The sequence below is a fragment of the Mustela nigripes genome, chromosome 7 (genome assembly GCF_022355385.1).
Source record: "Mustela nigripes isolate SB6536 chromosome 7, MUSNIG.SB6536, whole genome shotgun sequence".
Classification (NCBI taxonomy): Eukaryota; Metazoa; Chordata; class Mammalia; order Carnivora; family Mustelidae; genus Mustela; species Mustela nigripes.
In genome coordinates, this window is record NC_081563.1 from 35,753,044 (window position 1) to 35,767,042 (window position 13,999).

General features: G+C 38.0%; 1 protein-coding gene across 2 annotated transcripts in view; it reads right to left on the minus strand.

Annotated features, from left to right (window-relative positions):
• Nucleotides 1–13,999, minus strand: part of NPHP1 (nephrocystin 1) — a 54,971-nt gene that overhangs the window by 36,279 nt on the left and 4,693 nt on the right. Inside the window, exons 3-9 of one of the 2 annotated variants that reach the window (XM_059405571.1) lie at nt 12,158–12,218; nt 10,996–11,120; nt 5,584–5,815; nt 5,182–5,283; nt 1,962–2,062; nt 1,585–1,627; nt 421–505 (exon numbers count right to left, since the gene is read on the minus strand). In XM_059405571.1, coding sequence (XP_059261554.1) covers nt 421–505; nt 1,585–1,627; nt 1,962–2,062; nt 5,182–5,283; nt 5,584–5,815; nt 10,996–11,120; nt 12,158–12,218 — 749 coding nt within the window. Of the gene's footprint in view, nt 1–420; nt 509–1,584; nt 1,628–1,961; nt 2,063–5,181; nt 5,284–5,583; nt 5,816–10,995; nt 11,121–12,157; nt 12,219–13,999 lie in introns of both variants that reach the window. The other variant, XM_059405570.1, reaches the window with a different exon arrangement.

A 13,999-nucleotide genomic window follows, 5' to 3' on the forward strand; every position in this document is an offset into this window, starting at 1 on the left:
TAATAACTCTTCAGAAAAGTCTTTGGTCAAAGAAAAGGAGAGAAAGGGAGGCTGTGGCTAACGTGGGATAGGGTGAGAAGAGCTGGGTCTGAAGGGTATCAGGCATGCTCGTAGACTGGTGAGGGCAGGAACCAGTAAGGGGAAGGTGGGCTGAAGATACACAAAAGGGCTCATAATTAAAACAGTCATATTTTTGAAATAAAGCAAAGGGTCTAGAAGCCAGAGCACAGGTAAACACACCGGCATCTGACAGGATCAGGGAAGGATCTGCCCTAGGAAATAAAAAGGAATAGAGGAGTACCAAAGAGATGTGATAGTCAACAACTTTTTAAACAGCTTATTTTGGCTAAAATAATAACATTAGACATAAAACTTCGCTGCTTAACTACAAGCTTGTGGTGGCTCAGTGGCAACTGTTACCTTCCTCCAGAAGCTGGAAGAGTGTGGAGGGCCTGAACCCTGCAGGAATAGCTCCCATTGTGGTCAGCACATCAACAGTGTTTATCTGCTGAAGACAGTAAAGACAAAAAACTGAGTTGTTTCCTCACCTCCATAATACTTTCTCTTATCACTATAGCAACGATGATGCAGAAAAGGAAAACACGAACATGCAGACTTCAGTGGACAAATACAGCAATTTGAGCCCAAAGTCCAGAGGATGTCATCCATCACTGAATCCTAGTAGCTTCCAAGAACCTCAGCCCCATGCAGTGCCTGATGGGCAGAGCTCTGTGCTCCAGACCAGGTGCTTCCTGTACATCTTTCATCAAAATGTCCCTATTCTGGTCCCGCCCTGGGGTGTACTGCCACGTAACAAATGAGTGAACATCAGAAACTGATATGCACTGAAGAATTCATGGCCTTTTTGTATAGGTGTACATACACATACATACATACACATGAGCATGTCCATGTAAGCGATTTAAGCGATAGGTAGGGTAAGAGGTCAGGAAGCATACTGACTAAACTATTAATGGTGATTAGTTATGGGAGGGAAGGAGTGGATTTTCATTTTGTTATGGAACTCTTTGAAATGATAGGAATATGGATAATTTACTTTCTTGAGCTTTTTGGAATCTTTTTAAAAAAAGATTTTATTTATTTGACAGAGAGTGACGCAGTGAGAGAGGGAGCACAAGCAGAGGGAGAGGGAGAGGGAGAAGCAGGCTTCCCACTGAGCAGGGAGCCCGATGCGGGGCTCGATCTCAGGACCCTGGCATCATGACCTGAGCTGAAAGCACTTAATGACTGAGCCACCTAGGTGCATCTGGAATTTTTCACATTAACGGAATTTAACATCAGCCCTTTATCCAAATGGTAGAAAATTCAGGCAGAATCAACAAGATACAGTTGCAAGCCCTCAAATCTACTTTTCTTATAGAAAAGGCCTAAGGAGAAATACTACTTGGAGCACGGCTTATTAAGCCAGAGCCATATGATTTATGCTCTGTACACTCCATGCCTTGTACCCTATTTAAGACCCAATGTTATCTTCTACAGTCTCCACCCTGTTTTGATTCTGCACTCTATCAGAACTGTTAGGTAACAAAACATGACATCATTAACAGAACAGGTGATACCAACCTCTGAGATAGCTTTTCGTACAGCACTCCAGTGAGAATCAGTTCTGGGGGGGCCAAAATAGCGAGATGAGTGCACAGACAGCTCATGCTTATTGACTCCATTTTGGAGCATCATCAATCAAAGCACAAAGCACTTAATTGTCAATAAGTTCTAAAAATTTACAAGTCTCTAAATGAAACCTAGAAAGAATAATATCATACACAAAAAATAATGATGAAATTAAATTAGTACTGATCTTTAAGCAAATAGTAACACAAAAAAGCACTGTTCTCAAACTGTAAATTGTCTCGGTTTCAAAAATTCTTGAATTGTTTACAACAGTAAAAATAAACAAAAAGTTTCTTAAACTCACTCTGATATCCTCTCACACCTTTTACCTTTGTTTAACTTCTTCCCCCTCTGCTGTTTGGTCCTCCACCTCCACATCTTCTTCGCTGCCTTCTTCACTTGTGTCTTGGCCACCTTCTTTATTATAGGGCTGGAAAATTATCAAAATATAAAGTGCTTTTTACCTAACGCAAAAATCAACCAATAAAAATATTTTCAGAAAGGCTCAACTATAGGTAGGAATATATGCAATGGGTTTATCAAAAATCTGTGGGAAAAAGATTTCAACATATTGTCAATAACTTCATTATCTGAAAAAATTACAAGGACAGAGATAGAGAGCAAGTTTAATTAAAATAAATTCCCAGTGGAATTTATTACAATGAATAAAAAAAGAAGGTAGAAATAAAAGAAGTTGGAAGTGTTAAAGTGTTAAGAAAAGTGTTAGAAGAAAGTAATGTTGAGATAGGGATGTCCTTGCCAATTATAATACCAAAACCAAAAATCATAAACGGAAACACTGACAGACTTAGCAACATAAAATATAGACTGGTTCTAAGTCAACAAAGAAAATACCTGTCACAGATTTCCAAGGCTTAATACCCTTAGTCTGAAAATATTATGATACTCTTATAAATCAGTACAATTTAAACAAATCTGTTAGAAAAATGGTCAAAAGAACTGAAAAGGCAATTTACAAAGAAGACGTAGAAATGGTCATAAAGTGTATGAAATGATGCTCTACCTTACTAGCAGTACAATAAATGCAAATAAAAACAATAACGGGCCTCTTTCTTGCCTACCACACTGGCAAAAGGATAAATGGCAGCCATCCAAAGCTGCACACATCACACATCACAAATCCATGTGTGGGGAAAAAGTACTCCCAGATGCTGGGGGGGAGGAAACAAACAAGCATGACTTTTCTGAAAGGCAACATGGCAAACTAAATGAAAATAAATGTGTAAATCTTTTGAACCAGCAATAAGCACCCAGAAATATGTCTGAGGGCGATAAACCAGACAAACCTACAAAGATGTCTGTGTTGACTGATCACAACACAGGTTGCTGGTTGTCTCCCACCTAATCTCTTCTTTTCTAACAGAATCCCTGATTTAGCAATGAGCCAGCTAAAAGTCTACATTTTTCAAACCCTCCTTGTGTCTAGGTGTAACAAGAGACTCAATTCTGATCAAGGAGATATCATTGGAAGTTTTGGGTATAAATTTTAGGAAACTGTCTTAAGAAGATAGCAGCTCATACCTTTTGGTCTCTTATTCCCCTTTCTTCTTTCGCTTTTTCGAATCATTGAAAGATCTAGCAGCCAACTAATCTATCTCTTTAGATAACCCTTGGAAGACCCGTCTCCCACTTAATTACAGAGTAAAATCTTAGATGGTCCTTCACCAACCCTTCACTGCCTTTGTCCATACTTCTTCCATGCACAAGAGAAATATGCTTCTACCTTACTTAAGCCACTATTTGGGGGGATCTTTTGTATCTCATAGTGGAAGGTAACTGTAGCTCCATCTGACATAATTTATAGTTCTTAGAGGCTGGAAGCAACATGTCTACCTGCATGACATTGGAATACTATGCTACCAATGAAAAGGATGAATCAAACTTGAACTGTGTAAAACACTTGTTATGTGTGGTTACTGACACTTGAAGTGTGACTAGTTCAAACTGAGATGTGCTATTTAGGTGTAAAATACACACTGGAATTTGAATACTTGGTATAAAAAAAGAGAAAATATTTTAAAATATTGATTATAAGTTGAAATGATAATATTTTGATATATTAGATAATATAAATACATTATTTAAGATGTCACCTGTTTTTTTCCTTTTTGCAAATGCATGTGGTCTAATAAAAAATATGTATATATTTGGTCTTTATTCCCAGTTCTTGGCAAGAGTTTCTGGAACTCTTGGAACTTCCTGAGTGATAGGAGTGTCTTATGTTATTCATAACATAACATAAGCCCCCTTCAACCAGACTTGAGTTTATGCTAATGAGGTGATGGAGGAGGGTGCGGCCCAGGCTGCCAGAGGAATCAACCATGTGGTTAGAAGGTTAGAACTTTCAGCGCCCCACCACACCACCCTCTTCACCTTCAGCAAGGATAAAGGAGTAGGAAACTGAATTCAATCACCAATGGCCGATCACTTAATCAATCGTGCCATGCCTATATAACAAAACCTCCACTGAAACCTCTAAAATACAGGGTTTCAGAAGCCTTCCAGGTTGGGGACCATGAAGAAGTGTACTGGGTGATGGGGGTGGGGAAGCCCCAGAAAAGGCATGGAAAATCCAGATCCCACTCCTTCCATCTCCCCATACCTTGCCCTATCCATGCCTTCCATTTGGCTGTTCCTGAGCTGCAGCCTTATGATAAACTGGTAAACACAAGTAAGGTGTTTTCCTGAGCTCTGTGAGTCCCTACAGCAAGTTATCAAGCTTGAGGATGCCTGTGGAAACTAAATTTACAGCTGGTCACTCAGAAGCACAGGTGGCTCATGGGACTTGGGATTGGCATCTGAATTAGAGCAGCTTGTGGGGTGAGCCCTTAACTTGACAGGTCTGCACGAACTCCAGGAGTTAGTGTCGGAATTAAATTGGATTACTGGACACCTGATTGGTTTCAGAGAACTGGTGTGGAAAACAACATGTATTTGGTGTTGGAAAAAAATCACACAATTAAAGTGTTAGAAGTAGTGTCAGAAAAAAAGTCAGTGTGGTTATGAGAAAACTTAAAATTACATTTGTAGTTTGCATTATTTTCCTATTGGACAGCGCTGATCCAGAGAGATACCTACATATATTGGCAAAGAAAACGACCATGGTATATAATGAAATATTAAAAAAAAAAAAAAGGGCGGCAAACATGCATATATGTACATGTACATCCTGGTAAGGGATCATATATTGCCATTAACTGTGGCTTCGTTTGACAACAAACAATACACTCTTACTAATTTTTCTGATCAGCATGAATCCACAAAGCACTTTGTGTTATAACATTCTAGGCCTCACATGCATAACAGCACTTCACAGACCCCTAGCACTGTTAATAGACAAGGTTTTCCCCAGGCCCTGTCGCTCTAAAATTGAAGTAAATTCTATATCCCAAGTTATTCACTAGTCAATTGATCAAAGAATACAGCTGAACATTTTATTAAAAATGAAGACAAGTTTTGAAAAAAAAAATTTAATGGAAAAATGTTTTCAAAGGAGAAAAAGGGAAAGAATAAACAATAAAGACTAACCTCCACGTAGGTTCTGGGAATGAGACCTTTGTTTCCTTTGGCATTCTTAGCTATCCACCAACCATCAGGTTTTTTTTCAATTATAAGGAGAATTTCCCCTTTCTTAAATCAAAACAAAAGACATTTTAAATTAAAATTGACCCCTAAGTCAGAAATTATCAACACTGAAACTATTTTCTAAAATAGAATAGCATTTAATTTCACCATTCTCCTACTAGGTAACTTTGATGACATAATTTTACATGATTACTGCCGGTAAATCATAATTTTAACTTATTTTATTAAAACAGATGGTCTTTAAAAACAATACCAGGAATATGTAATATAGGCGTATAGGTAGAGTTTTATTATTCTGTCAAGTACGCAAACTTATCCTTAGGTTAGTTCTAGTCTTGTTTCTACCTTAAATGTAAGATCCCCAGCTTGCTGAGCAGCAAAATCTCCAACAGCAATGTATTCTTTACTTGTCTGGCTGTGGGATTCATTTTCCTGTTTCTCTTCCTCTTCTGTTTCTTCTTCCTCCCCACCACTTCCTTCACTTTCTTCTTCTTCATCATCTTCTTCTTCTTTTTCAGCTTCTTCATCTTCGTCAGCAGAGTCGTCATCTTCCTCTCTTTCAGAAGGTGTCTTGATTCTGTGGAAAACAGTTCTATGATAAGGATCACTTGAAATAACATCTAAGAACAGATCGAGGATGAGGACAGCTGCTACATATAGAAGATCCTGCCCATATTTGGAACTGGGTAAATAAAGGAAATAAGGAGAAAGCACAGCTCATGGTTTCTACCATCTAACCAACAATGTGTGACTTGAAGGACTGAGTGGGGAAGGGGTTACTCTATCTGAGGCACATGTGGGACACCCCGGAGCATGCATGGGACTTGAGGGTCTGGGATTTGTATTCAAGTCTTGGATTCATCCATTCAGCAAATGCTGCTCGAGCACTGTAACACACGGTTAGAGCATGGGCTCTGAGTTCACATCTGGCACCATCGTCTCCTTGTTGAGTGACCTGGCATAGCTTTCTTTTAAGTTTTCCATTCCTCACTGGTAAAGTGAAGGTAATAAAAGAACCTGCCTCGCAGGACTGTCATGAAGGTTACATGAGTTACAAATCTGAAGAGGGTTTAGAACAGGGCCTGCCTTTCGCAAGTCTTTAATAGAGGTCAGCTATGATGATAATGATGTATGTCAGGTTCATGTCAACCAACCTGGATACAAAGCCTGGCAAACCAGGTGAACAATTCCCTGTCCTCAAGGAGCTTACAGAGAGAGAGAGAATCTAGAAACCGGGTCATTACAATATAGTTCGATAGGTACATTAGAGGTATACACAGGATATTAAGGAAACACAGAAAGGGACATTCAACCTACACTACATGGGTAGGGATGGGGAAAGGCTTAGAATTAGGTCTGGAGGGATGACTTGGAATTAATGAATTAAAAAGGAAGTAGAAAGGAGTGGGGGGGAGTGGTGAAAGGAGGATCAAGTTGGGGGAACCGCAAGTAGCTCACGAATGGTAGGACAAGTTTTGAAGAAATGAGTAAGAAAGAGATGAGGCTGAAAAGAGGTGAGCAAAATGCAGCCCAAGTGAGCTTTCTTTCTAACACGGTCTCTAAAAATGAAGTAAGAGAAGGCCATGATCTCATCTGTACTTTGGAAAGATGACTAGGCTACCATGTGGGGAACAGATTGGAAGAAGGGCTAAAGGCAAAGACAGTTGGGAAAAGTGAAACAAGACAACAATTTTTTTTATAAACTAAAAAAAAGCCAAAACCAAAACCAAAACCAAAAAACAAAAAACAAAAAAACAGCCTTAGGATGAAGAGAAAGACATTTGGAAAGATATTAAGGAGGTACAATGGGAGGTGAGGGAAGAGAGAGGAACTAAAATAATACCAGTGTGGATGAGTCACTAAATCTCTCTTTGTTCATTCAACCCTCAGCAAAGTCATCAAAGGTCATCAAACAGTGTGTGACAGATGCTATGTGCTGGGATACGACAATGAATAAAACAGAGATCGTTGTTCTCTGAAAGCACTAGAGAAACTTATCTTAGAAATGGGGATAGAGGGGCGCCGGGGTGGCTCAGTGGGTTAAGCCTCTGCCTTCGGCTCAGGTCATGATCTCAGGGTCCTGGGACTGAGCCCCGCATGGGACTCTCTGCTCAGTAGGGAGCCTACTCCCCCCTGCCACTCTTTGCCTGCTGCTCTGCCTACCTGTGATCTCTGTCTGTCAGATAAATAAATAAATAAAATCTTAAAAAAAAAAAAAAAAACAGGGATAACAATGTACTTAGATTGATGCAAATGAACATTGCTAAATATAAAACCAGCCAGTTATGAGATAGTCTCCAGAATAAAGAGTACTGGGTTCACATAGTATAAAATAGTTGTAGGATGCACTCATACCACAGTGACCTAAACATAAACAGTAACTTAATGAAGTTTTTATACCATAAAAATAAAAATCCACAAAATATGTCACATTGATTTTATGTACCCTTTTCTTTTTTTAGGAGATCTTTTGCACATATTTTATGAGTCAATTATTCTAAAATGTTGCCAAGGATAACAGGAACTTCACATGATTATTCATGGTTCTTCTTCACTGTGTTAAGACAGTGAATTTCAATTATTGATTTTTGAATGTTAAACTAACCCTGCATTCTAGAATAAATTCCACTTCGTTATACTGTATTGTTATTTTGAAATGACACTGGATTCTGTTTGCTAATATTTTCTATTGGGTTTGTTCATATGCTCATGAGGCCCTTGCCATTTTCTTACAATATTCTTACCTAGTTTTGATACCTAAAGCTCATAAAATGACTTGGGAAATGTTCTTCTACTCTCAATAAAAGTTTGTAATCCTGGTATTATTTTTTTAAATGTTTGCAGCAATCCATTAGTAAAACCACACAAGAGTTGATTCCGTGGGAAGGTTTTTAATCATACATTCAACTTCTTAATAGATATTTTAGCAGGACTATTAAGATTTTTCTCTTCAGCTTGTGTCAAGTACTTTTTATTTTTCAGGAAAGTATTTTTTAAAAATTATTCTTACTAATATATAATATATTATTTGCCCTAGGGGTAAAAGTCTGTGAATCATCAGTCTTACACAATTCATAGCATTCGCCATAGCACATACCCTCCCCAAGGTCCGTAAACCAACTACCGTCTCACTACTCCCTACCCCCCAGCAACCCTCAATTTGTTTTGTGAGATTAAGAGTCTCATGATTTTTATCCCTCCCGATCCCATCTTGTTTCATTTTTTCTCAAGAAAATTATTTTATCTAGATTTTCAAACATATTGGCATAAACTTATTCATAATATCTTCACGGCATCCTTTTAATTTCTGTAACATTCGTAGTGATTAGTTTTCATCCCTGGGTTTTTGTTGTTGTTGTTGTTTTCACTTCTCTTCCTCTTTTCTTGATCAGTCTTGCTAAGAATTTATCCATTTAATTAATTCTTCCACAGAACCAACTTTTGGCATTATTGATGCTATCTACTGTATGTCTTTTTATTATTTCCTGTTTTCTGCTCTTATTTCTATAATTTCCTCCTTTCTACTTGCCTTGGGTTTAATCTCTTGTTCTTCTTCTGTTTCCATAAGTTCGAAACTTCAATAACTGATACTCAACTTTTCTTCTTTTCTAAGGTATGCACTTAAAGCTATAAATTTTGTTAGCAGCCATTTCTCTGCTTGATTCCTCCTTATCCATCCAAGCTATCCATCTCTTCCAGCAAATTCTGTAATAAGTCGGCAACAGTTGTTGTATAGTTCTTGTTTGTTAATTTTCACATTTGGGTCATCTGAGCTTCTACTGATTATTTTTTCTCTTTATTAAATACATGACATTTTCCACCTCTTAATTTTCACATTTGGGTCATCTGAGCTTCTACTGATTATTTTTTCTCTTTATTAAATACATGACATTTTCCACCTCTTTGAATCTATATATTAAATCAGACTGAGAAACTTCTCAGTCATTATTTCATCAGATACTTTTACAGTTGTAGAATGTTCATTTTCTACATCTGAATGTTTTTAAAATACTTAAAATACTTTTTTCCATTTCATCCATCTTTTCTTCTTTTAACATATTAATCATTATTTAGAAGTCCTTGTCAGCTAACTGTATTATCTAGTTTGGATCTAAGTCTTCTTTTATTGACTGTCTTATTATTCAATTGCTGATTATTTATTCACCCCTACTCTTTTTTTTTAAAGATTTTAATTATTTATTTGACAGAGAAAGAGAGATCACAAGTAGGCAGAGAGAGAGGGGGAAGCAGGCTCCCCGCTGAGCAGAGAGCCCAATGCGGGGCTCGATCCCAGGACCCTGAGGTCATGACCTGAGCTGAAGGCAGAGGATGAACCCACTGAGCCACCCAGGAGCCTCATCACCCCTACTCTTTTGTACTTCCAGTAATTCCTCTATTAGGGGATATTACAGATGAGACATTTAGAGACTTAGGATTATGCCATCTTTCTTTATTGAGTATTGAATTTTATTCTGTTACACAGTTAAATTAGCACCTTCTTGTTAAGGTCTAGTTTTAGGCTTGGACAAGACCTACTTCAGTTTTGTCTTTGTTTCAAGATCACAGTTCTCAGTATTAGGGTATTTTCATTACTCTTAATAAGAGCAATGACAATGACAATGACAGCAGGAATAAGGCCTCCTGTGATCTCCACTAAATGCCTGAAGCATTCACCAAAGTCTCTTTATTCTAGCTGGGTATAAACTCCAATATTTCTCCAGGATTGTCTGACTTCCAGAATCTTTTAAAATCTCAATCTCCTAGCAGGTACTTTCTGCCAGTGCTTCTGGAATCACAGTCTTTGTAGCCCAGGAATCTATTCAGATTTCTGTAGTTGTCTCTTATAACTCCCTTCTCTCTCCCACAAGTCCCAATGGCCTTGAGAACTCCAAAATTTGATCTCTGATCCTGAGTTCAGTGACACTGCTGCTCCCTGTTTCGGATCCACCTTTCTGTGCCACAGCCCATAAATTTTCCCCAGGGAGAGGATCTGGGTGAATGTTGAACTCTGTTCCTGTGTTTTCCTGTCTTAAGGACATCAGCCCTACTGGACTAATGTTCAGTGACTTTGACCAGCTGTTTCATATATTTTTTCCAGATTTTATAGTTATTTATAGTAGGAAGGTTAAGTCCAAAACCAGCTACATTGTCATTCTCAGTACTAGAAGTTAGTAGAAATTCTAGAATCCTTGGATCTACATCCTTTGGCATTTTCCCCAGGATATAGTGTAGAAGTATGTAAACAGCACTTGAAGAGTCTAAATAGTTAATTTTTTTTCCTTTTTGCTTTCCACAAATTGGGTTTGTTTATACCATCAAGTTTTCTTTCTACTCTGCAAAGGCTGTTATTAACATTTACTATAGCAGAAAAGCAATGCATACTTCTGCCTCTAATTTTTAATGAATATTTATGAAAGAAGCAAATAATCCAAATAATTTCTTTTTATGTAACAACACTGACATTAGAGGCATTGTCCTTATTTTCTGACATTTGTTTATTTAGCTATTGAGATAGTTTTTTGTTTCCCCAACTATATGATTAATTACCTAAGGGCAGAGATTGTGACTTTCACTTCTTTACATCTTTTATAGGCTCTAAGACTTTCTATTATACATAATAAATAAATGTCAACTAATTATACTTGTTATCACCATTTGTTTATATCTATACTCTTAAAATGTCTTTATTCTGAGTCAAACATTAAAGCTATTGGTTACATAATATCTGAGACAAAGAAAGTAAGGAAAGAAGCATACTCAGTTATATTTTCTCTGCTTATGGACACAGCAAGTTCCTGCAGTTGGTGGGTAAGCTTATCCAAAAGATTGTGCTCCTCCTCTTTTTTCTGATTATAGTTCCCAACAGGGGCAGGTTCATCCGCCTATGAAAGAATATAAGTTTATTTCACCGAAGAATTTATTTCAGTTTCCTATTATATTTATTTTAGAAGAAAAAAAAATACAACCTTAAGTTCTAGAAGACAAAGTAAATGTCAGTATGAGATTAGGCCTACCTTAGAGAAATAGGATGAAAAGAAATAGATTATTATGTTGAAATGTAACCCAAATGAAGAAATAAAATTATACTACTTGGCTTTTTGTTTTGTTTTCTTGCTAGCTATTCCAGACCCTCTATAGTCAGTAAGAGATAGGTTCTAGACAGAAGATAGGCCTTGGAGTCAAAAAGATGGGTGCCAATCCCAAGTTCTGCCACTTACTGGCAGTGAGACATTGAGAAAGCTGCTTCACCTCTGGGAGACTCAGCTTCCCCACCCATGGAATGGCATAGTTAGATTTCAAATTTAGGGTCAGCCTGCCTCCTAAATTTAAGAGTTCTGTGTCGCTGAAATGCCGAAGAGTCATCTCTTCAGTTGGGAGATGACTTTTAGATGCTTTCCACTTTAAATGCTCTGTGAGTCTCTGGCCCTGGACACTTGGCTGAAGCTCAGGCTCATACTACTAGGGAAAATCCTGAAGGAACTTCCAAGAGTAAATTCTAGTTCCTCCTATTTCTGCAGAGTCACTGATATTAGAGCCGCCATGTGATACAAGAAGCTTCTACCCTAAGGGCCAGATTATGTACTCTCCCCACAGGGTAATGAAAATCAAGACAATTCTCAACTATAAAACATAATACTCACACAATGCAAAAATAAAAATAGCTTCTTCTTGGATTTTCTGGGTCCTCAGTGCTGGGTAAGTTCACCAAAGCTGAACTTTTCTCAGCATTCAGAGGCCTGCCTCTTCTGCTCCAACCACACACTCAGTAAGCTGGTCGGGCAAGCTGGCCCTGGTCACAGTTAGACTTCACCACCACTAAAGCAAACCCAGAAACTTACCTGCTCTAATGAATTCCCACTTAATGATAACATCTGTATACAAAAAGGTTTTCTGTAATATCATTAACCGTAATACTCACTTTGTTTAATTTTTGAAGAGCATTTTTATTTTCATCTATTGCTTGTTTTAACTGGACACATCTAAATTTTTGAAAAGAAAGAAAAAAATATTAATTTTTCTATTGTCAAACTACAGCGTTGTTTTATAGAATTACACATAAGTCTTCAAGCTGGCAAGGCAACTACTATATGCATGATGTTGAAAAGTTCACCCATCACCGCTTCCCACCCACCAGCTCAAGTGATCCTCACACGCTCTAAGGCACACAGGTATGACAGCCTCGGCTCCAAAAGCTTAAGTGACTCTGAGTTTCAGTTTCCCATCTCTAAAATAAGGAAAACACTGGACTTCAAAATGCTTCTTCAGCTCTAAAATTCCATAAACCCAGGATCTAGCACAGGAGATACCCCTAAGGACGATAATGACAAAGTGTACTGAGCATCACGGGCGCTTCCCAAGTGCCACCAGATTTGAGCCTCACGCCAATCTCACTCCGGCAGAAGGAAGGTGAGCTTCTAAGGAGGGGCCACAGCTGGTCGATGGTGGAGACACGTGAAGACAGGGTTTAGGATTCTATAGTTGGCCTCTTCCCGTGGCAGCGCCCATTCCCCCTTTGAGCTAGGCCTGTCTAGATGGGTACCCTGTTTTAATTATTCCACAGACAGCTCATATACTGTAGCTTAAGTCGTAGACCCAAGTAAGAAGTATGAAAATGACTGAAAATGGGCCACCTCTACAAATGACAGTTCTCAAAATTCAAACGCTTTCTAAAAAGAGAACCCAGGACCCTGAGACCATGACCTGAGCCAAAGGCAGAAGCTTCAACCCACCAAGCCACCCAGGCACCCCGAAGTCTGACTTTTAAAAGAGTCTGTTTACAGAAAATCTGAGCCCTCTATCTTCCCTGTTCTTTTATCTTGCCTCCCTCTGTTCTCCCTCTTTACTAGAGGATTTGTCTCTAAAAAATAAAATTAATGAATGACCTGAGGACAATTACAGCTGCCAAATAAATTTTCTATACACCAGGTTTAAAGCCCACGCTATTCTGGCTTTGGGCACCCCCTAGGCTAACACCTAGCTCTCAGCCCCCTGGAAATCCCCACCTGCATACAAAGAACTTCACTATTCAGGGGATAATACTGTAGGAAAGAGACCTATATATACAACAGTAGAATAACCCTGGTTATTCTAACTGCTATCTAGAAAATCAAATTTAAAAAAATTAAAAAATAATCAAATCAGTCCCTCATTCTTTTTTTTTCAGTCTCCCATTCTTAAATAAAAATGAATGATCCAAGGACCACCAGATATAATAAAGTAAGCCAGCAGCATGGAAGATAAAAAATTTACAACAAATTTTACAAGTCCAGAGGAACCAAAGACGAGAGAATCTCCCAAGTGTAAACAAAAAGACAAAGAAACAAAAACTTCCAAAGGGGAGATAAGAGACCAAGAAGAATAGCCCAGGAGGTTCAATATCTGACTCAAAGGTGTTTCAGGAAGAAACGGACAAATACAAGTTTAAAAAAATAAGGGAATGATCTTTAAGTAAAAGAAAATCTCCAGAGCTCAAGAGAGACAAGAGTTTCAAGTTGAAAAGACCCAAAGTGTTTAGCAAGATAAAAAAACGACACCTAAATACATTGCGATGAAATTTTAAAACACCAAGGCTGAAAAGAAAAGCCCCAAACAGATCAATTATAAAGGAACAATCATCAAACTTATTCATGTTGTTGAGTACAAAGAAACCTGACAATGTCTTCAAAGGTCTAAGTAGAAATTATTTTTACTGTATATCCAGCCAATTATTAATCAAGCATTGGGGCTAACTGATATTTTCAGACATACAAATGTCAATGTG